The following is a 24,540-nucleotide window of genomic DNA, read 5'->3' as shown; positions in this document are numbered from 1 at the left end:
AATTAACTGATCCTCCTGTATCTTCTTTTACCCAAAGCCAGAAACTTTTCAACAGCTCCTCACGCACATACATACATAAAGCCCACAATGATGGGCTTCCATACAGTTTCTATCTCCCAAATTCATTCAGTGACATTGGTTGGCCTAAAAGACACTTGCTCAAAGTACTGTTCAGTGGGACTGAACCCAGCACCCTGTAGTTGCCAAGTGAGCTTCTTAACCTCACAGCCATGCCTGCACCTATTACAATGATCCTTCCACTATTTTCAATTTAGTGCAGCTCTTGAATTATATCCGTAACAATACTGAAATGTTTTTAGCTGATACTCACCTCGTCAGTTTCGTGTGGTTTTCTACTGTGTGCAGATAAAACTCTGACAAACTATGGAATACACTAATGGTAACTTCTATTTGAGACTCTGACAGTGTTATGGGAGGACTCTTGTGGTCTACTGGGGGCTGTACTGGAATGGTACTAGACAGGTTGTCATTCTTCTGATAGGAAAGAAAAAAGTAATTGAGCTATCAATTGGTGGGATTAGGGATGGATCAATGAAGAATGAAATGGATTGAAAGGTAAAGAAATAAGTTTTGCTGGCCATATTTCTTTGCCACAATACATATACACACACACACATATATATATATATATATATATACCACTTAGATTATATAAATACACACAAACCATCTCTTCCACTAGAAACGCCTGTATATATACAATACATGTGCTTCTCATCCAATAGACACACGCAAACTTCTGTCTCACTAAAAATAACAACACACATATATAAAACCACACTCACAAACACAATGAGCTTCCATACAGTTTTCACCTCCCAAGGCATTTAGTTAACCTGAGGCCATAACAGAAGACACCTGCTCTCGGACACACAGAATTTCTTAACCACACAGCCATGCCTGCAGACAAACATGCACACATGAGTGTGTGTAGTAGTAGTAGTAGTAATGGTGGTGGTGAAGGTGGTTGTGATGGTGGTACCAGTAGCAAGATTTGAACTTAAAACCATTTGGTTTGGGTTTGGAGTTATAAACTAGTACATCGTTAAAAAAATAAATATGTCAATTTTTTGCAGTATTTTCGTTTCGTTTCCTGTTAATCAATTTACCGATTTCAGTTCACTTAAGAAATACAAAAAGGAAACATTACCTTCTCTATGGAGGGTTCAGGTGATAAGGATCCATTAATACTGGGACTTTCGCAACTTCTGTGGCAGATTAGAGGAATTTTGTCAGGTCTGAGGAAGACAAAAATTGAACTCATAAACAGACTTTTAGACTTAAAATAGACAGAGATAATAAATCACTACATTGTGTTACAGCTTGTTTCCAGATAGTGCTACAGACTGTCACAATACAATGTTACAGTGTGCCACTAGTGTCACCACCTGTCACTATATAATGTTACAGTCGGTTCTTACAATGTTACAAGCTGCCAATATACAGTGTTACAGCCTGTCACTATATAGTGTTATAAAGAATTCTTTCTTTTGGAACAATGTATCTGAAAGAACACAAAAGCTATAAATTCCAGTCTGCAAATATTGGTTTGAAACTGTGGCACTGGACCAGCAATTGAGGGGAGGGGCTAAGTCGATTACACCAGCCCCCAGTACTCACCTGGTACTTATTTTATCAACCCCGAAAGGATGGAAGGCTAAGTCAACCCCAAATAGCAGACAAATCCTTTTGGATAGAAAAAGTCAAAGGCTGCCTCCAACCTTTTCTCTTTTTTTATTCAAAAGGGATTTTCAAACCAATAACTACGTTATTTTAAAAGCTTTATGTGCTTCAAGAACCACTGTTCCGAAAGAGAATTATTCCATGCTCTCTCAAAAGTTTATGAATTCTTATAACACAGCAAAAGGAAAGAAAAACAATGCTGTTTCAAGGGTTACATACGCTGTTGCAGACTTCTTAGCATATCCCAATTCTACGATAGCTTCGTTGACAATCAAATTCGACTCTGTGTGCTGTAGAACCACTTCTGTATAGGAATCATGGACAGCTGTTGGTGTAGAAAGCAAAAATGTGATTTTATTCATCATTTAACAACATCATCATCATCATCAGTGTTTAGTGTCCATTTTCCATGCTGGCATGGGTTGGACGGTTTGACATGGAGCTGGTCAGCTGGGGAGTTGTCCAGACCCCAATTGTCTGTTGTGACATGGTATCTATGGCTGGATGCCCTTCCTAATGCTGGGTGTTTTTCTGTGACAGCAGCTTGGGTGCGTTTATACAGCACAGGCACCTATAAAGGACAAGCCGGTATGGAAAATAAACATTGCTGAAACCTGGAAAAAAAAGGGGGCAGATGATGTAGTTTAGCTCCAGGTCAGTTCTCATGGGGCAGAATGTCTTTGGCCAAAGGGAATCTAGTAGTGACCATTCTGTGTTTATTTAGGCAGAGTCTTTCTAACACAACATCATCCAATATGTCTTTTCTTGCTGTTGTTTAGCCTTGATTAACCATATGTCATCATCCCTGATTGAGTATTGAGTGACAGGAAGGGTCTCCAGCCATAGAAAATCTGCCTCGATAAATTCTGTCTGACCCATGCAAGCACGGAAAGATGGATGCTAAATGATGATGATGGTGAATAAGAAGCAAGAATGAATTAATTGCTACATCGTTAGTTTTACTGGATACAGAGAAGCAATATTTTAGTTTTTAAGAAACATCAACGTTCAACTTACCAACAACTTTGATAAGACATTCTTTCAGAAGAAAATTTTCAACTAACCAATTGGTTCCCTGGAATATCACCAAAAAAAAAAATTAACAAAATAATCCCATCTATATGTTTATTTTGCAAAAGATTCATGCTGACTGTGAAGGTACATGGCCTAGTGGTTAGGGGTGTTGGACTTGTGACTGTCAGATTGTGGTTTCAATTCCTGGACCAGGCAGTCAACATTTTCTTGAGCAAAACCTTTTGTTTCACATTGCTGCACTCCACTCAACTTGAGTTCCAGCGAGAGCTGAGAAGTTAACCCTGTGAGGGACCAGTGTCATGTTTAGCAGGTGGGGGGAGGGGGTTTGTACACTCAGCTATGCAAACCAGGTTAAGTTTGGCATTATGAAAATAAGTTTGAGAATATTGATTTCAAATTTTAGCACAAGGCCAGCAATTTTAGGAGACGGTTAAGTTGATTACATGAACCCCAGCGTTCAACTGGTTCTTATTTTATCAACCCTGAAAGGACGAAAGACAAAGTCGGTCTCAGCAGTATTTGAATTCAGAATGTGAAGCAGGAAAAAAATGTTGCTAAAAATATTGTCCAATGCATTAACAATTCTGCAAGGCCTGGAATTTGGAGGGAAGCAGGGTAGTCGAATATATCGACCCCAGCATTCAACTGATACTTATTTTAGTGTCCCCGAAAAGATGAAAGACAAAGACGATCTCGGTGCAATTTGAACTTAGAACATTAAGGCAGACAAAATGCTGCTTAGCATTTTGCCTGGCATGCTAATGGTTCTGCCTGCTAACTGCCTTAATTACCCCATCTGCAATATATTAAGTTTTAAATCATCATCTGTTGTCCTCAGGGGTAATTGTCCTTATGTGTGTGTGTATGTGTGGATATATGTATAATGTAGGGATATGTATGTATGTATGAAGAAAAAAGGCAGACAAGAAATGCATTACCATGGTCCAGTCTTCCTTGGAATCCAGTGGTTCTACATACGCCAATTTACAAAGTTTCGCCTTCAAAGAAAAAAAAAAATAAATAAAATGAATCATTGAAAATGAGAGGAAGAGATTTTGAGACATCAGGGACCAAGTATAAAAATGTAAAAGCCAATACGGGTCTTGTGAAACTTTTAAGGACCAACATTTAACTCCAGTTTCATGAAGTATATTTTCCATAACCAGATGTTTTTCCTGTTACCATGTTATTATTATTATTAACAAATTAAGATATAAAATAAAGTAGCTGTAAAATATGATAGTAATATTAATAACAATATGAGAAAGATGAACGTGACAGGAGTTCTCTCTTACCTGAATGGGTAACATAATAAACTTATCCAGTAACTTGCGGAGATTTCTGTACGAGACTATCTCTGTATTTCCATAGTCTACATAACAAACATTGACCATTTGTTCACCTGGTACATCAATAACTTTGGCTCGGTACCACATGTTATCGCTAGGACATTGACAAGCACACACCAGGTCTGAATAGAAAGTAAAAACATGAGTAAGAGACAGAGAGAGAGAGGGAGAGAGAGAGAAAGAGAGAGGGAGAGAGAGAGAAAGAGAGAAAGAGAGAGGGAGAGAGAGAGAGAGAAAGAGAGAGATAAAGTCACAAATTTGTTGGGGAAAAAGAAGGACATTTGAGAATCATCAATTGAAGTACTTGATTGGTATTTGATTTTATTGACCCTTGAGAAATGAAAGGCAATACTGTCCCAGTAGGATGTGAACTCAGAATAGGAAATAAATAACTAAATAACAGGTCTTTTGTCGAACCTTTTATCAACTTGGCTACCCACCACCATCTGTAAATAGTAATAATAATAATAAAGATTTCAAATTTTGGCACAAGGCCAGCAAGTTTGGAAGACTTTGGGGTAAGTCAATCACACTGACCCCCAGCACTCAACAGGTATTTCTTTCATCGACCTCGGAAGGATGAAAGGCAAAGTCAACCTTGGTGGAATTTGAACTCAGAATGTCTAGATGGACAAAATGCTGCTAATCGTTTTGCCTGGTCTGCTAATGATTCTGCCATCTTACCCAACACACTCTGTAAAGTGGTTGGCATTAGGAAGGGCATCCAGCCATAGAGACCATGCCTCAATAGACAGTTGGAGTCCGGACAGCTCCCTCCTAGCCAGCTCCATGTCAAAGGAGACAATTTATAGAATTGCAGAGGCTTCCAGGAAGCCTTTTACTTTCAACGCTGTCTAGAATTACAGAAAACCCAAAGACTGCTTCCTTTAGCATCCTCAAAATTAAATAATGTCTAAATCTACTGTTATCCAGCTTATGTCGATACAGGAAGAATGGATGTTAAAAAGAACAGTTACCTTTAACTGGACAGTAAATCACCCAGAGATCTTTGGTGTCTGCTTGGTAAACAGTCTGCATGTCTTCCATAGACACAGCCAAGTATTGGTATTCAATGCCCATCTAAAGTGGAGAATGAAACATAACAAAAGATTTCTTACAATCAGCTTCACATTGTAGAGGAAGGAGAGAACGAGGGTTTAATCAATGGTGATTCAATCAATCTGAGCATTTCACTGATGTCTATTGACACGACAAGGTTAAAAGGTGAAATCAACTTTACTAGTGTTTCAGCTGAGAATGGAGAACATAACCAGCCACAGCAAAGAATTTATAAACAAACTTTTAGATCAGTTCAAATAGGTTCAAAGGGCCATTTTCACTGGTTTACCATGCAGAAAATTCTTGCTTTTGGCAAAAGGTGTCAAAACACCAACAGTCATTTCAGAGCATAGTATGGGCCAATACGAAAATGTTATCTACAGGTCCTATGGAAGTTAGAGATAAACCCAGGGCCTATGTAGAATCTTACTGATTCAGGAGGTGATCAGTATAAATGAAACATAACAAAAACCTTGTAAAATTACTGCTAATTGATCTGAGATTAGTTTAAAAACGAAAAAGATATTTTACTTACTTTTTGAATGTAGAAATGCAGAGGACTTTCTGCATGAGTGACCATCACTTCAAGCGTCTCTGAAACGTATCTCGGTTCAGCGGAAGGGTAATCACGACTTGTTACATCTGGGAAACACAAAGAGAAATGATTTCATCAGATTATCCATCTTGGATACCAAACCAAAAAGACAAGTGTTTAACCTTTTAGCATTTAAACCAGCCATATCCAAATCCAAAAATTCTTGCTTATGTTCAAACTGACCAAATCTGACTTCTCACACATAACCTACAATGTCATTCAAAAAATAAGCAATAACATCAACGAAATGTTGAAATTACTAAAGTAACCTCAAAAGCTAAGTAAAAGCATGGTTGCTCTTGCTTACAGGCTCGTCCCCTGCAACTCTCTCCAGTTGAGCATCCCTAATCATGTGGGTTCATAGGTGCTGGTGCCACGTAAAAAGCACCCAGTACCCTCTCTAAAGTGGTTGGCATTAGGAAGGGCATCAAGCTGCAGGAACCATGGTGACCAGCTCCTGTCAAACTGTCTAACCATTGCCAGCATGGAAAACGGATGTTAAATGATGCTGATGATGATGATGAATTCAAAACAATGTGAATAAATATAGGCACAGGTGTAGTAAGAAGTTTCCTTGCAAGCCACATGGCTCTGGGTTCAATCCCACTGCACGGCATGGCACCTTGAGAAAGTGTCTGCTGCTATAGCCTCGGGCCAACTAAAGCCCTGTGTTTGTCATATATATATGTATGTATGTATGTATTTGTGTGTGTGTCTGTGTTTGTCTTCCATCCACCACTTGACAACCGGTGTTGGTGTGGTTATGTCCCATAACTTAGCGGTTCAGCAAAATAGATCAATAAAATAGTACCATGCTTTTTTTGTGTGTGTGTGTATATATACATATGATGGGCTTCTTTCAGTTTCCATCTATCGAACCCACTCATAAGGCTTTTGCAGGCCCAGAGCTATCATAGAGGACAGCTCTGGGCTTACCAAAGGTGCCACGCAGTAGGAGTGAACCCAAGACAGCACGGTTAGGAAGCAAGCTTCTTAATCACACAGCCAAACCTAAGCCTACTACATGCATAAATAAAAGTTGTGTACATAAAAAACTAAAATTGACCTTTAAGAAGCAACGAAGTTTCACCGGTGTCATATTTTGCATAGCCAAGGAACACCAGAGCATCTTGCAAGAATGTGGGGATGTCGTCTCGAATATGATTGTTAGGAGGTGTGCATAGATTGCAGTACCAAACACCATGTAACTCTTTCAATACCTGTTGAAAGAATGAAAAGCAGAGGTAACTCATATTAGTGCCCTTACTCTGCTCCAGCTGGGCTAACTAAACACTACAGACAACAACAAATGAGAAAAGAATGAGACTTACGGTCATGGTCAGTATTTTGGAATGAACTATTGTAGCAAACACCTTGATGGCCTCAGCAGACCAAACATCATCCTGGAGAAGAAGAAGAGAGAAAAATTAACAGATATGAAATGTAATAATCCTTTTTATTATAGGCACAAGGCCTGGAATTTGTGGGGAGGGGTAGTCAATTACATCGACCCCAGTACTTGACTGGTACTTAATTTATCAACCCTGAAAGGATGAAAGGCAAGGTCGACCTCAACGGAATTTGAACTCAAAACAGTGGCAGAGAAAATACCGCTAAGCATTTCACCTGGTGTGCTAACGATTCTGCCAGCTTGCAGCCTTAATAATAATAATAATAATAATAATGATAATAATAATAATAATGATTGATTTGGAGTTAGACTCAAGGGCAGGACATCATGCTAAGTGAAGGCATGGGAAGAAAATTTCTTAACCGCATAACCACGCCATCACCCATATAATTATAATCACTTGTGAAGTAGTTTTAATTATATAGGTGTGGGTGGAGGTGGAGAAATAAGACCTCAAGAAAATAAGATGACGAGACAGACAGACCTGAGAAACTGAAGTGATGCTTGATAGACAGCATTTGATGGCATATTCTGGTTCTTTGAAGAACTTCACTGGTGGCAGCAATAACCTAAAGAAGACAATAATAATAACAATAAAAATTTTGACACAAGGGCAGCAATTTTGAGAGGAGGGGTTGAGTTGATTACATAATCCTAGTACATTGATTGATACTTATTTTATTGATCTCCAAAGAATGAAAGGCAATGATGACCTCAGTAGAGTTTGAACTCAGATCGTAAAGAGTCAGAAGAAATATTGAATGCCCTGATGCAGTACCAGGCAGTGGCTCTCATGGCTTCTGGTCTTAACTAATTGGAAGTGTTATCATGTACATTGTTTTGTCTTGATATAAAAGATGGGCTACAGCAAATTTTCTGTTCAATACCACAGATTTGTTTGTCAGTTGCTTAACCATAACCAGCTGAGCATGTCCCTTGGTGGCTGACGATATGTGCATCTCTGATCACGAGCAGAAGTAGTGGGGGAGCATCATAGCCATGTGTTGAGAGGAATATTTTTTGGTTTTGAATAATTCACCTCTGGAAACATGGGTGTTTTATTTGACATCCTTAAACAACCCTTATTCAGGGAGATTTTGAGCAATCATGTGGTTCTGTGTTCAGTTCCACTGTGTGGCACCTTGAGTAAGCATCTTTTGTTATAGCCCTGGGTCGACCAATGCTTTGTGAGTGAATTTGGTCGATGAAAATTGTATGGAGTCCTGTTGTATGTGTGTGTGTGTCTTTGCGTTTGTCCTCCTAATGCTTGTCAACCAATTTTGGTTTCGTTAAGTCCCTGTAACTTAGCAGTTCAGCAAAAGAAACTGATGAAAAAAAAAAATACTGAGGTTATTTTGTTAAACTACACCCTTCAAGGTGGTGCCTGAGCCTGACCACTGTCCAATAACTGAAACAAGTAAAATACAAAACAATAGAAGTCTGTTGGGATGGTAAATGTAAAGGCCAATGGAACGACCAACCAGGTGAAATGCAGGTAACATCCAGGTACTTACTTGTTCATATGTAATATCTCTGAATTTCCATAATCAACATAGAAAACCTCTACTACTTTGATATAAGCCTTCTGTGTATCATCAAAGACAGTCTCAACCCTCTTCACCCGTGCACGGTACCAGTTATTGTCCAAGGAATACTGGGCAAAAACAAAGTCGTCTGAGAATAAAGAAAAGATAGAGAATGCAACAGAAATGACAGGTGCTACCAAAACTGGTCGTTATCGCTCCACAGACAAACTGAAAAGCGAACATACAGGTCAGTGTTTCTTAACCATTTTTTGCTCCTGGACCCTCTATGACCCCTATTTTACTCAGGTGGGCCCTCATAACCATTCAATGTTTCAAAAAGAAGCTATTATATTTTTAGAATATTATTGGGAATTTTATGAAAAAATTGTTAAAATATTTTGCGTAATTTAGAAGTCTAAGCAATTTATTGCAGTGGGCCTCCCCCCACCAAGGTTATATGATCCCTAAGGTCCATATGGAACCCGGTTGAGAATCACTGATATACGTGATGTTTTAACAGAGTGGTTCATAGACTTTTTCAGGCCTGCCACCCGCTTGGTTCTAAGACCACATTCCTAGTGGTCCCTCACCCCCACTCACCATCACAGACGTAGATCATTTTCTGCAGTAAATTCAAAACTATTTCACAAATAAAACTCAACCTAATTAACCCTTTATTTTGTTGGGTATTTTTTTCACATCCATTGCCCCATTTTGGTCACCCCTATTTTAACAGATGCGTACTTATCTCCCATTAACAACAACTTTATTTTCACTGGTTTGCATTTCTCCATGCAGAGAGGAGACAGTTCAGAAGACAAACTCAACTTGCTCATAAGTCGAAAGTTCAGGTCTACTCTGCGTGTGTGTGTGTTTATGTATGTATATCATGTGATTGTCCAGACTATCAGATGTTGTTAAATATCGCTGATCACAATGCACTTTGCATCACTTTAGCTTTCAAATGATGACAGGTGAGAAGGCCAACATTTCCCCTGATCAGAAGTCTAGTCCGTTGCAGGGTTGTACCCACTTACAGCTGAGAGGACTGGGGCAATGTGGAAAAGTGCTTTTCCCAGAAAACACAATCCACTGCTTAGTTCGGGAATTGAACCGACAATCACTAGATCAGGAGTGCAACACCCTAACCACTAGGATGATGATATATATACATATATATATATATATATACTTTATTATAAACCATGTGGTTGCACAGCAAGCTTCTTAACCACACAGCTATGCCTGAGCATGAAGATAACATATAAAAAAAAAACTGATTTACCAAGATTTACATCTAATAACAAGTTGTCTTTAATGCCTGATGCAGCCAAACACCAATTCTCTATCTGTTTCATCAATGTCTTCAACTTCTGAATGTTTGAACATTTCTGCACCATGAAGTCAGAAGGGTTTCTCAAATGCGTCACCAACACTTGTTCAACTTGACCTGAAGTGAAATATCCAAAAAACAGAATCACCATTATTCTGTGTACAAATGGTGTATTTAATTTTGCTGGGTTCAAGCAAAGAACAACCCCCCCCCCCCAAAAAAAAACCAGGTTTAAAATACTAAACTTAAATGAAAACAATCCATACCAGATATTGATCTTTGTAGCAGGTGGGGTCGTCTCAGTGCTTGCTTCTCACAGGAGGGTTTTGGTTCCGGTTCTTTATCTATAATGGACAACCAAAATACAGAAGATCAGAAGAGATGAAACCATTTAATTATTGTTGTTGTTTTTTTTTTTTACACACATTTCATAAACGATAGCATTGTTGTTTTTACATGTTTATAATGAAACAATCACTGGATCCCTACATTTACAAACATAATGGGAAGACAGGTATCAGTGCAACTCAGTGACAATATACTCTGTGAGATATTTTTGTTTAATAGCACTTGCTGATTGTGTTTTCACATCAATATACACACCACTTGAAAAGACAGGATGGTCATAGCTGGAATGTGCTTGACAAGGGTCTGTTCCACAAGGGTTGACCTAGGACTAAGCAATAACAATCGCTATTGTTATCATTATTATTATTATTATTATTATTATTATTATTATTAAGGTGGTGAGCTGGCAGAATCATCAGCATGCTAGGCGAAATGCTGAGCAATATTTTGTCTATCGCTATATTCTGAGTTCAAATTCCACCGAAATCAACTTTGTCTTTTGTCCTTTCGGGATCGATAAAATAAGTATCAGTTGGACACTGAGGTCAACGTAATCGACTTACCTCCTCCCCCAAAATTGCTAGTCCTGTGCCAAAATTTGTAATCATCATCATCATTATTATTATTATTATTATTATTATACACACTGTGCCCCATCTTCTCCTACATGAGGTCCTTAGTCATCATCGTCAAACAAGCTGTAATTTCATCTTTCAATTCTATGGACACAATATGAGGCTGGGTGAGGAATATAATCAAACCACAATCTTCAGACAGTAGTTTGATGGTCTGCTACATAAAGCTACATGTGACATCATCTTACTTACCAAAGACCTTAGGATATGAAAATAACTGGAAGCTAAGAGTGATATCTTTGCTACTCTCCAAATCTTCCTTAGTGATGGCTTCTGGAAATTCTTCAAGTGATGAGATTAAATGCCTGTGGTAGGATCAGAAACATCAAAAGTTTGAGTTAACTTCTTTACAATAATTTCTCACACATTTTTAGTTAATAATAATAATAACAACAATACCCACACACAGCCAATGACTTGTTGCCTTCATATACACATAAACAATCATAGAGGGACACACACAATCACACAAGGGTACACGCATGCAATCACACAGGGGTACATACACACACAAAGTTACAAAGAGGTATGTATGTATACACAATACCAAATAAGTGTTTATATCATACGCACCCACAAATACATACACACACACACACATGGAGCTCTACACACATACATTGCCTAATACTTGTTTATATCATATGCACAGACACACACAAAAATCAGAGAGATGAACACACACATTACCAAATAACTGCTTCCATCATATGCAGACACACATACACAATGTGTAGGCGGGTGGCTTAGTGGTAAGGGTGTTCGAGTCATGATCGTAAGATAGCGGTTTCAATCCCTGGACTGGGCAATACATTGTGTTCTTGAGCAAAACACTTCATTTCACATTGCTCCAGTCCACTCAGCTGGCAAAAAAAATGAGTAACCCTGCAGGGGACTGGCGTCCCGTCCAGGTGGGGAATACATATGCTACTGAAACCAGGAAACTGGCTCTTGAGTCAGTATGACTCACAAAGGTAAATTTACCTTTACCTTTACACAATTTCCAAATACTTACTTGTGCTTTTCATCCATCTCAATGCGTCCCAGACTTCCAATACGTTTAACAATGTCTCCATTTGGAAGAAATCTAAAGAAGAAAAATAAAGAAAAACCATCACAACTCAGAACAAACTTTAGAGGATTGCTATTCGCTAAGGACCCACCACAGGGTCCAGTCCATGTTGTGTGGTGGTTTACATGGTACCAGTAGCATGTCTCATTAGTCTGTGGTGAGATCCCTGACCAGATTGTAGCATCATAAATTGCTGGCCTAAATAACAAGATAACTAAATGAGAAGAACAGAACAACAAGGAGGAGAAAAATCTCAATGGACACTTACTGGAACGATGCTTTGTCATTTTCAGGCAATTTCAGATAACATGGAATATTTTCTGCATTTTTGATGGTGTTTATAACTTTCAAGATATTGCCATGGATTTCTTCAGTGTTATTTAACATCTCAACAGCAGCTGCAGATAGAGGTAGAGGTCAAAGTTTCTAATCTAAACTAAACCATAAATACAATTCTGGATATCGTAATCATAAAACAACACACTCAGCCCTTTTTCTACACATACACACAACTAATGAAGGGACAGCAGTAGACTGGTCTGTATTTCAGTGCCCACTGCCATCACCTTCTTTCAGATGTTTTGCAAACAACTTGCACAAGTAAGTCCTACCAGTCAAAAGCTCCGCAAAGTGTTTGGGGTCATCAGGAGAGAATGTGTGCCATTTCAGGGCCTACCTCACGACAGCATCATTATGCACCAGCCACCCTCACTGATATGAGGCCCCGTTTGCTGGATCATATATATATATATATATATATGCAGGCACAGGAGTGACTGTGTGGTAAGAAGCTTGCTTCCCAACAACATGGTTCTAGGTTTCTGTGAGTGCTACTACCATGCAAATGGCATCCTTCATTCCAAATGTTCTGTGAAAAGATGTCTGGAGATGGGGATATATCACCTTACTTGGAAACAGGTGAGGGTTGGTGACAAGAAGAGCATCGAGCCGTAGAATTTCCTCCTCAACAAATGCTGTCCGACTCATGTAAGCATGGAAAAGCAGATGTCAAGACATTGATGGTAATGATGATATACATACAACAGACTTCTTTCCGTTTCCGTTACTCAAAGACTGAACCCAGACTAGAAACCACATGGTTGCAAAGCAGGCTTCTTAACCACACAACCATATGCACCTACAGTATATAAAGTAATACAATGAAATATGCAAATACTGCTTTTTCTCAAAAACACAACAAACTATAAAAGACTTACAGTTAAAATCAGATTCCAAATTCTTCAAATCTTCAGTCAATTGTTTTTTCTGTAACAAAAAAAAAAGTAACAGAATGAAGAAAATGGCCTGGAATATTCTGAATAATGATTTTATTCAATTTACTTGTAAACCATAATGGAAGAGTTTATGCAGTCAGGTGACTGGTTCACAGAAGCCATCCCATCTCCCTAAAATTATCTACGTTTCACGAGACATCTACTCACAAACATCCCATAGCTGCACACATCACACAACCACCTTATCCTAAACTAACCAGTGTAATACACTATATAATCATGCAATCATAATTAATCATGATGCTGCAATTCTACAAACCAAACCAGACAAGTGACTCAATAGTGCCAAGAAAGCTATTACGATACAGAAATCTTACTTACAAAATTCTCAGATTGGAACTTATTCTCCTCAAATGTTTTAACTGCTTCTTCAATTAACTGCATTTCTCTGAAACAGAATGGTAAACAGCATGACGCCATAGAACAAAGAGTCCACATCTAAGTTACATGTCCTCCTCCTCCTCATCATCATTTTAATGTCAAATTTTCCGTGCATGTATGAGTCAGAAAGAACATTTTGAGGCACATTTTATATGACCGGACGCTCTTCCTGTCACCATACCTCCCCTGTTTCCAAATAAGGTAATATTTCCCCATGATCAGACATAGTATTACAGAAGACTGGAAACAAAGGATATCGTTGTCTTGCAAGTTTCTTGACAACATCACCAGTGCTGGTGGTGCCACATAAAAAGCACCTGGTACATCTTGTAAAGTGGTTGGTGTTAGGAAGGGCATCAACTCATAGAAACCATACCAAAGCAGACAGCAGAACTTTGTGCCATCTTGTGACTTGCCAGTTCCTGTCAAAGTGTCGAACCCATGCCAGCATGGGAAATGGACATTAAATGATGTAAAGTCAACAATATTTTATGACAACAATGACGGTGTAGGTGTTGCCACTGCTACCACCATCATCATCATTTAATATCCCTTTTCCATATTGGCATGAGTTGAATGGTTCAATGGTATCTGATGAGCTGGAGGACTGTTGAACTCCAATGCTTGCTTTAATAATGTTTCTGCGGAAACAGTGTTGTTTCCACCCCACACATGGCAGTGTCACTAACTGCAAAGACATACCCCTTTGACTGAGTATGGGGTATAAGAGAGGAGAAGGTGGCTTTATGTTCGATGCTGAGGGGTTGAAGTATGACAGGAACAGGTGTCTTTGATGTAGTGGTGGAGATACATGGTTACCCTGCATTACATAAGGGTGGGCAAGCAGGAGTAGCTAGTAAGAGAGACAAAGAAGGTGGTTGGTGAGATGTTGGAGAATTGTGTCAGGGAACAAAGTGAGTAGAAGAGAGAACAGGGACAGAGACCCTGGAAGGGTAGGTGAGTACGTTGGCAAGAGTTTGAAAGGAAAGAGGCAGATAGGATGATGGGGAGATACAGGTGAATGCAGTGAATGGTTGAGTGATGGAAATAGGATCAGGAGGAGGAGGAGGAGGTGATAAGCAGCGGTACAGAAAGGGTGGAGAGCAGGTGCATAAATAGAGTGAAAATACTTTAGTCTCACCTCGTTTGTAACTTTGCATGTAAGAAATGGAAATATTCATGGATTGCTTTGCTGACTGTCACAAGGTGTTCTTTATCCTTTGATGCCAATGTACATAGTCCCTGAAGACAAGACAAATAGTTAAAAAAAAAAACATGCTGGGTATGAGACGTTCTGGCATGGCCATTTTGGTGCTGCTGATTTCATACTAACATATCTGACAGACATTTTAACCCTTTCGTTACCAACCCAGCCAAAACTGCCTCTGGCCCTGTAGTACAAATGTCTTGTTTTCATAAGTTTTGAATTAAAATCTTCCACCAAACGTTAGTCACAATTTATGTTCCTAACACTTGCTTAATGATAACTAAGTTATTTTACTAAATTCTTTGTTATATTTAAAATTAATTGAAAGAAACACAAAGCATCTCAACAGAAACACGGTAAGGAAAGGGTTAAAATATATAATAGAGGAATGATTCTTAACCCTTTTGATACCAACCCGGCTGAAACGATCTCTGGCTCTGTAGTACAAATGTCTTGTTTTCATAAGTTTTAAGTTAAAATCTTCCACCAAACGTTAGTCACAATTTATGTTCCTGACATTTTACTAAATTCTTTGAAAGAAACACAGAGCATCTCAACAGAAATACGGTAACAAAAGGGTTAATATTTCTTACTCTCTCTGTTTAAGCATATTTCTCAGTACTCAACTGTCACTTATTTTATCGACCCCAAAAAGGATGAAAGACAAAGTTGACCTTGGTGGAATTTGAACTCAGATCGTGAAGCATTTTGCTCAGCGTGCTAATGATTCTGCCAGCTCACCGTCTTAATGATGATAACAATTAGAAGAAGAAGAAGGAGCCAGTGAAATGGAACAAAGCGCTGTTACCTTTAACGATGATTTCATTTTGTTTATCACAATACTTGCTGTTGGTAAAGATTCTTTCAAACTGTCCAACAAAATCTCATTCTGAAACAACAACATCAACAAAGAACCAATAGAGCAATAGAAACATATATTAATTAGGGAATATTCTTTTATTTGTTTCAGTTCTTTGACTGCGGCCATGCTGGAGCACCGCCTGATATTAAGATGTACAGACAATAAAACAAAGATAATAGACCCCAGGGTGGGATTTTTCTTGTCAGATGGAATTTGCTCAGGTGGATTTTCTATGACCGGATACCTTTCTTGTTGCCAACCCTCACCTGTTTCTAAGTAAGGTAATGCTTCCACATGACCAGATATGTTTTCAGGGAAGATTGGACACAAACAACACCACTTGTATTGACATCACATGACATCAATACAAGGAAACTGTAACACACACATATAAGATAGGCTTCTTTCAGTTTCCATCTACCAAATTCACAAATAAAGCTTTGGTTAGCCTAGAGCCATAGTAGAAGACACTTGCCTAAGGTGCCACGCAGTGGAACTGAATCCAAAGCTGTGTGGTCGGGAAGCAAATTTCTTAACACACAACCATACCTGCATCTATACAATAAGATAGAATTTGAAATGGTAATTCTTGAAGTCAAGGATTAAAGACTAAAGACACAATAAAATTGAATAATCCTAGATAAGAAGACCAGAGAAATGAGGAAAATGTGACAATTCACAACGTACGTTTTTCTCAATAGCGACAATGTTATGTCCCTTATGTTTGCCAATTATCACACATCGAGAGCAAATGTTCACTTTGTCATCTTGGCAGTAATACTCAAGGATCCGATTCTTATGAACAAGGCACTTGTCGACTTCTTGGTTGCTTGAAGAGATGGAAATAAAAGTTAAATAAATAAAAAAAATAATGCAGAAATATACTGGCATAATTTGAAATGATGCTAATGTAAGACTATCTATGTATGTAACCAAAATTCTTTAAACAAATAGAAATAAATTAATGATGCTAACGTAAGAATATCTATGTAACCAAAATTCTTGTTCTAAGCCCCAGCATAGGATATGGTGCCCAGACTAGACTGAGGTATATTAAATTCATTCAGTTGTTAAACATAAATAAAACTTGGAATTAAATGGTTTTGATTTACTGTCAGGTGACTTTTGGCCAACCCTGTATATGTCAAAGAATAGGGTATCTAGTGATGATTGAGAGCAAACTGTCAAAATGTAGTGTTCATGTGAATATTAAAGAAAAAAAACCCTGTCACCATTAAAAATGAGGATAAAACTCTAAAAAATTATAATTGTATTTCTTCACATCAAAAGAATTTAGAAACTTCGAGAGAACATGAAATAATCCCTTTTTAATGGTTGAACTTGAAATACAGAGAGCTTTAAATAATAACATGTACATATTAGGTTAAAAAAACCCTTTGGATAAAAAAGCTGAAGGCTGCACATGGATAGCAAAATAAAGAAATTCAAAGGATTGCTTTAGTCCAATGGTGGAACATCTGTCATATTTTCAAAGGATGTGGGTTCAAGTCCCAAGGCAGCCTTCAACTTTTTCTGTCAAAAAGGGATTTTCAACCCAATATTTACATGTCATTATTTATTTCTTTTTTTAATTTGAGTCTAACCATCCAAACTGAATTATTTCTATTTCTTCACTTTCAAGATGGAAAAGTCTGTGAACTTACATTGCAGTCATCTCTGAACCTAGGGGGACAGACTGATGCATTTTGAGAGCAACAGAATTGGTGTGAACCTGGAAAATACAGGTACATCGACAATAACATCAACAAGAACAACAACATAGACAGAAGTGAGAAATAAATGCCATAGTCAGAGATTATTGTAAAGAACAAATATTTGGTTTAACCCGTCAGCATTCAGATTACTCTGCCACATGTAATTATTTATTCACAATATTTCCAACAAGGGTGGCGAGCTGGCCGAATCGTTAGCACGCCAGACAAAATGCTGAGCGGTAATTCGTCTGCCAGTATTTCAGTGTGAGTTCAAATTCCACCAAAGTCGACTTTGCTTTTCATCCTTTTGGGGTCGATTAAATAAGTACCAGTTACGCACTGAAGTTGATGTAATCGACTTAATCCCTTTGTCCCCTCTATGTTTAGCCCCTTGTAGGAAATAAAGAAATAAATATTTTCAATTAGTGAAGGCATGCGGCCTAGTGGTTAGGCTGTTGCACTCACGATTGCTAGACTGTGAGTTCGATTCCCAGACCAGGCGGTACGTTGTGCTCTTCATTTTACATTGCTCCAGTCCCCCTCTTGATCAAGGGGGACTGTTGGCCTGTTCACCTAGCCAGCAGGGTGGTGTCATTTGATGGCTAAAACGACGTAAAGTGCATTGTGGCTAGTGATGTGTAACATCTGATAGTCTGGTCAGTCGTGTGGTCACGTGATTTTGAATTAATCATAGATATTTTGTAGATTCAAGACTTCAGTGATGTGATTGTTTAGTTCAAGAATAACATTGAGAGGTAGGTATGAGAAGCTGGATAGGGCTGGCTTGAACATCAAACAGGTGGGGTATTTTGGCTGGATTTAGCCCGTTAAATGCTGAAGGGTTAAACCTATGATTAAGCAACAAAATAGCGGTGGTGGTGGCAGTAGTAGTGATAATGGCAGAGGTGGTGGTGATGGTGGTGGTGGCAGTGGTAGTAGTAGTGGTGGATGGCACTGACCTTTTTGAAACATTGATTGCACATTGCTACGTCACACTGGAGGCATTCAATGTCAGCGGACACCTGATGACATTCAAAACAGAAAACTACAAAGAGAAGACAGGTAACAAAACAGTCAGATTAACCACAAGAAGGTAACAGGTTGTTGTTCAAGTTGTAGTTGGTGTTTCATCCTACGTCCAGTTCTGATTGGCCAAGCCTATGATCAAAAGTGCTCCAGCTGGGACTGTATCACAAGATGCCAAGACTAGAAGACACAAGTTTCTTTCTCACACTCACACACACACACACATTTAACCTTTTAACATTCACATTATTCTGTCAAGAGTAAGGTTTATTTACAATTAAACCTTGGGAGAGGCATTATGCCGGTAATAAACACACGCACTGGTTCAGTCCTTAGATAAATTTATAAACAGTATATAGGTTTTTTTTTTTGGTTTTTTTTAAATTAAATCATTTCATTGCACTCTTGCAATCTCTTCAGTAACTTGTCTCTCCACTTCCTAATCATGCATTATTTTGTAGCTTTGAGATTTTGATGAGGTAACTGTTCGTTTTTAAAATGATATCGTAGGGTAGGTTTAAGAGACCAGATCTGGCCAGTTTGAGCCTAACAGCTGAAACACAAAGCCACATACACATTTCGATTGGTTAGACTACTGCCATTAGATAAACTTAACAGCTGGGGGAAATTAAAAATTTAGTTCCACAAAGTTATGTCTGACAACCCTGCCTTGTGTGTAGAAAACTGAGAATCAATGTTCTGGTGACTATATAAACATGTTAATTAGATAAATGAATTAATTCATCACCATCACCATCATCATTTAACATTCATTTTTCCATGTTAGTATGGGATGGATGGTTTGACAAGAGCTGGCAAGCCAGAGGGCTGCACTAGGCTACAATCATTTGTTTTGATAAGGTTTCTCTAGCTGGATGCCTTTCCTAATACCAACCACTTTACAGAGGGCACTGGGTGTTTTTTAGACAGCGCCAGCCACATAAACTATTTACGTAAACAAATTAATCAAGTAAACAAACTTACCAGTTTTGTTTTTCTGCACAACAGGTGCCTTTTCACGAGAGTAAGAGATCGGATTGTGAAACTCCCTGAAAAATAAAGCAATAACCCAAACTTTATCCTAATTAAATAAATTAAATGCTGTGACTGGTAACCAAAATACATAGCTGAAACCACCTCTGGCTCTCTAGTACAAATGTCTTGTCTTCAGGAATTCCAACTACATTTCGTCATTCGCAACCTCAACAGCCCCTTTACAGGATCCAGTGGCTAAAGACATCATCAGGAAGAACCACATCCGGTTTCAGCCCCTACTTCTCTACCGTTTCCGACATGGTGTCCCCCACTTTAGAGGTGTCTTCAGATCTAGTGTTGAGTGCATTTTTTTTCCTTTGTTCTTTGATGCAGTGTCAATGAATGTCAGCAGGTGAATGACCATCCTGCCAAATTTCCATTTAAATTCTCACCGGTAGGCTCCAGCAGCCAGCACCAGTTTTGAATTAAAATCTTCCACCAAACCTTAGTCACAATTTATGTTCCTAACAGCACCTAAGTTATTTTCCTCCATTCTTTGTTATATTTAAAATTAATTGAAAGAAACACAGAGCATCTCAACTGAAATACAGTAGCAAAAGGGTTAATGATATCATCATCATTTAGCATTCAACTCCTCCATGCTTGTATAGATCAGCCCAGGGCTAAATTAGAAGAGACTTGCCCAAGGCAAGGTTTTGTGCAGTGGGATTGAACCCAAGACAACACGGTTGGGAAGCAAGCTTCTTAACCACAAAGCCATGCCTATGCCTGTAACAAACACATTCCTTCTGAAAAAAATAGACAAAAGTCAAAGATTATCTGCCTCTAAGCGAAGAATCAGAAGAACTGTCTTACCGGTGGAACAGAGTCTGCTGATTGAGGGCCAACAAACCAGATACATAAATATCCTGTGGCAGGGCTTTCACACTTCCTCTGTTTCTCGTAAAATTTGTGCTTTGCTGCAAAGAGAGCAAGGAGAATTTTTGAAAAAAATTGATTTTATAACTCTTTCCATTATAGTCAAGAGGCTTGAAAATTTGGGGTAGTGGAAGTCAGTCAATAGCACTCACCCCAGCACCCAATTGGTACTTATTTTATTGCCCTCAAAAGGATGAAAGACGAGTTGACAAGCAGAGGGGTGAGTGATTTTCATGAAGTCAAGTCATGTTGATTTCCTGCCATTATTCACCAGAGCAAAATTAATATAATAGAGCCCATGAAACCAATGATGACCTGAGCTGAAATATCCAAACAATGGATGAATTACAACCACCAGAATTTGTGAGGATTTTTACTTCATCCACCGTACTTACTTCCTTGTGGAGGAGTAAACTCTTGCAGTTATTTTTAAAGTTCGTTTCTTGTTTTACTTCCAAGAGTGAACATGTAACATATTGTTTAATGGTATATATCAAAGGTGCTCAACCCATTTTGACCAAAGGCCTCCTTTTGACCCTTGGAGTCACAAATGGCCCTCCTAGAAAATATTTTCATTTTTCAATATACTACTTATTTTGATATCAGCAGATAATGATTAAAAAATAAAGGACGTTGTTTTACATATGTGCTTGTACAGATGTACAAATTGAAATGCAAAAAAAAAATGAAATGATAAATTGAAAGTTTGGTAATTGCATTTATTTCCACCATGCGACACTTATGAGATCAACGTCTTGTCTATTGAAAGAGTGCTCTTTGGTACAAGAGAGTCCCTTTTCTCCAAAATGCCTCCACCAAGGAGCCATATGGCCCTCATTGAGAACCTTTGGTATACATGATTTAGTAGCAAAACCCAAGGGAGACTTTAGACCCTCAACAAAATCTGCCTTTCAATGCAGATGTGGGTGGTAATGAAAAGCTTTACAAATTTCGACAGCCCTTCCTTTCCAGTATGTCAAACCTCTAAAATTGGTCTTTGGTAATGTCTTTCCCACAGGCATTGACTTGCAGAAGCTCAAGAGGAACAATAATGGCATCCATCTCAGCCATTCTATTGTTCCAATAATTAGAGCCACAACTGTGAAAAATACAGACAAAAAAGAAACAAAAAAAAAATCAGACTGACCTTACACTTTGGACACTTGAGTTTATTCTTGACCTTCCACTTGTTTATACAGGATTCACAAAATGTATGGCCACAGCAAAGCAACATTGGACGATGGGTATTCAAGGTGGAACCTAAGGACAGAAATATCAGAAAAACATACATGTTTATATAAATATATATTCTTTTACTTGTTTCAGTCATTTGACTGCAGCCATACTGGAGCACCACCTCTAGTTGAACGAATCAACCCCAGAACTTATTCTCTGTAAGCCTAGTACTTATTCTTTCAGTCTCTTTTGCCAAACCGCTAGGGTACAGGGACATAAACACACCAACATCGGTTCTCAAGCGATGGTGGGGAGACAAACACAGGCACACAAGTATATACATATATGTCATCACCATCGTTTAACATCCGTTTTCCATGTTGGCATGGGCTGCACGATTTTCACTAGTGTTAGAGTTGGGGTTAGGGTTAGGGTTAGGTAGGTAATCGTGCAGGTGTTAATCTCAAGATTTACTAAAAGATTTTTTTAAAAAGTCACAGTTTGTAGGGAATAAATGTTTGTCGATCGTATTTAAAAAAGATGTGTGACTATTTTTTTTTTTTTTCTGTTGTTATCATGGTGAAGGACGAGTTAGAAATAAAACTTACAATTCCTGCCAATTAGAAATTAGAATGAGTATTAAAATGAAACCATTAAAGTGAAACTGTCATTACAGTATCAAAATGTGATTGTTTCAGTTTTGATACTGAAATGGTTTTCTGTTACTGTCAGTGTTTCTCCTTCTTTTCTTTTTGTATTTGTTGTTGGATGGTTGGTAAAGGTTCATAAGAGAAAGTAGGAGTTGAAAGGATTTGTAGAAAGAGGAAATTAGATTTTATTAGGGGGGAAAATATTTACTTGTGAAGTTTTATGGATTTTATTTGCTATTAGGAATTATTTTGAATGAAAAAATGACGCAGTGACCTAACAAATTGTATTTAGAATATTAATTGCGATTCTTTAATGCTAGAAATTTGGAATTGTGTAAATGTATGAATTTTAAACATACACACACAGAGAAAATCTGCCTTTTATAGATAAGATATCACGGAGATGAACATTTTAGTTTCATTAATTTGTTTATAGATTCTTTTTGAGTCTATATTACAGTCTTTTTCGTAGGGTTCGTAGAAATGAAGTCAGTATAGCTACGGATATCTTGAGAGATTTGTATGTTTACTAAACATCTGTTTGTACGCGGTCGAACATGCCAGCTAATGTAATGTGCGACCCACGTTTGTATGTATGTAAATATAAAGAGCGAAATGAGTACATGTCCCCATCCTCCTTTGATTGAATAAGGTATGAAGCTTGAAAGAGACAAAAGAAGTACGTTCGAATTTTCATTTTTCTCTTAAATATTGGCGACATTCGCAGAAATTTAAACTGCGCATCTAAGTTTGATTTACCGCGCACATATAAAGAAATCTGCAGAGAAAAGAGATGCAATGATCAACATTTTTTAAATATTTGGCGGCTGTTACTGTTGTTTAGTAGCAGATCACCTCCGGCCGAAAAAAAGAACCGATATTCCAACCGTGACCATCCCATGTTTGCAAGACACGTTATACTTAATGTATGCGTCTAGGTTTTCTATTCTTACAGTAATGAAACGAAACACACAGTCAATTAAATGTGATGTAGGTAAGTTTCGTTGATTTTACTGTTAGTTTGATAATTGTATTTGGTCAGAGTTTACAAAGTGAAATCAGATTTCAACTTCGAAAGAAGTTTGTTATGAAATGATAAAAGTGTTTACCTTGGATGCAGTAACTGTCGTTGCATGCGGGACAATTTGGGAGGAACTGCATGGTGCTGTGAAGCGGGACGACAACGGCTAACAGCGCAAGACAGAGGTCAACTAAAGGTTCACTAACGAGAACATTTAAGAGAAGACTGAAAATAAGAAAAAGGGATTTCAACAGGAAGTGAAACCTATCGATTGTGCCAACGGAAGTCAGTTTTTATATTCAAATCCAAGGGTAGGTAACTCTAAACGAAGAAAAACATTGGACGGAAGGATGGGAACAGTTTTATGGTGGTGGTGGTGGTGTGGGGGATGGGTTCTACGCCTAGAGATCATTCTGCCTGCTAGAAATAGAAAACAAATCTCACAATACTGAACCAGAAGATGAAGACACATTGATTAACGTCTTTTTGGATGGACTGTGCAGACAAAAAAGACGAGAGAGGAATACGTAGAATAGTTTTGATTTGAATCATCTCTCTCTCCCTTTATATATATATATATATATATACATATATATATATATATACATATATATATATATATACATATATATATATATATATATATATATATATATATATATATATATATATATATATATATATATATATATATATATATATATATATATATATATATATATATATATATATATATATATATAGTGGAGGCGCAATGGCCAGAGCAGCGAACTCGCGGTCATAGGATCGCGGTTTCGATTCCCAGACCGGGCGTTGTGAGTGTTTATTGAGCGAAAACACCTAAAGCTCCACGAGGCTCCGGCAGGAGATGGTGGCGAACCCTGCTGTACTCTTTCACCACAACTTTCTGTTGTACCTGTAATTCAAAGGGTCAGCCTTGTCACGCTGAATATCCCCGAGAACTACGTTAAGGGTACACGTGTCTGTGGAGTGCTCAGTCACTTGCACGTTAATTTCACGAGCAGGCTGTTCCGTTGATCGGATCAACTGGAACCCTCGACGATATATATTTATACTGGGGTCGATCTAATCTACTGGCCCCGTCCCCCAAAATTTCGGGCCTTGTGTCTAGATATATCAAGATCCATTTAACCTAAGCTATACCCTTGCTGTGTTATGTATTTACATTTAACAGGAGGGGACTTTCGGATTACTTTTTATGGGTA

At 38.1% G+C, this 24,540-nt stretch overlaps 1 protein-coding gene across 2 annotated transcripts in view; it reads right to left on the bottom strand.

Moving 5' to 3' along the window:
- Window positions 1-23,621, bottom strand: part of LOC106877526 (RING finger protein 17) — a 34,515-nt gene extending 10,894 nt beyond the window's left edge. The window contains exons 1-28 of one of the 2 annotated variants that reach the window (XM_089341976.1): window positions 23,403-23,621; window positions 21,615-21,727; window positions 20,405-20,508; window positions 19,538-19,602; window positions 18,487-18,572; window positions 17,477-17,544; window positions 16,500-16,641; window positions 15,759-15,839; window positions 14,885-14,985; window positions 13,684-13,750; window positions 13,285-13,333; window positions 12,336-12,465; window positions 12,011-12,082; window positions 11,188-11,300; window positions 10,279-10,356; window positions 9,965-10,129; window positions 8,668-8,827; window positions 7,638-7,722; window positions 7,074-7,145; window positions 6,809-6,962; window positions 5,683-5,789; window positions 5,066-5,168; window positions 4,035-4,210; window positions 3,678-3,737; window positions 2,722-2,779; window positions 1,924-2,029; window positions 1,172-1,259; window positions 332-495 (exon numbers count right to left, since the gene is read on the bottom strand). In XM_089341976.1, coding sequence (XP_089198102.1) covers window positions 332-495; window positions 1,172-1,259; window positions 1,924-2,029; window positions 2,722-2,779; window positions 3,678-3,737; window positions 4,035-4,210; window positions 5,066-5,168; window positions 5,683-5,789; window positions 6,809-6,962; window positions 7,074-7,145; window positions 7,638-7,722; window positions 8,668-8,827; window positions 9,965-10,129; window positions 10,279-10,356; window positions 11,188-11,300; window positions 12,011-12,082; window positions 12,336-12,465; window positions 13,285-13,333; window positions 13,684-13,750; window positions 14,885-14,985; window positions 15,759-15,839; window positions 16,500-16,641; window positions 17,477-17,544; window positions 18,487-18,572; window positions 19,538-19,602; window positions 20,405-20,508; window positions 21,615-21,727; window positions 23,403-23,454 — 2,819 coding nt within the window. In that variant the 5' untranslated portion in view covers window positions 23,455-23,621. The remainder of the gene's footprint in view (window positions 1-331; window positions 496-1,171; window positions 1,260-1,923; window positions 2,030-2,721; window positions 2,780-3,677; window positions 3,738-4,034; window positions 4,211-5,065; window positions 5,169-5,682; window positions 5,790-6,808; window positions 6,963-7,073; window positions 7,146-7,637; window positions 7,723-8,667; window positions 8,828-9,964; window positions 10,130-10,278; window positions 10,357-11,187; window positions 11,301-12,010; window positions 12,083-12,335; window positions 12,466-13,284; window positions 13,334-13,683; window positions 13,751-14,884; window positions 14,986-15,758; window positions 15,840-16,499; window positions 16,642-17,476; window positions 17,545-18,486; window positions 18,573-19,537; window positions 19,603-20,404; window positions 20,509-21,614; window positions 21,728-23,402) is intronic. The other variant, XM_089341977.1, reaches the window with a different exon arrangement.
- Between the last annotated feature and the right edge of the window lie 919 nt (window positions 23,622-24,540).

The sequence above is a fragment of the Octopus bimaculoides genome, chromosome 25 (genome assembly GCF_046866305.1).
Source record: "Octopus bimaculoides isolate indiv1 chromosome 25, ASM4686630v1, whole genome shotgun sequence".
NCBI classification, from domain to species: Eukaryota; Metazoa; Mollusca; class Cephalopoda; order Octopoda; family Octopodidae; genus Octopus; species Octopus bimaculoides.
The sequence above is the reverse complement of the archived record's forward strand: the minus strand, read 5'-3'. Positions and strand labels throughout refer to the sequence as shown.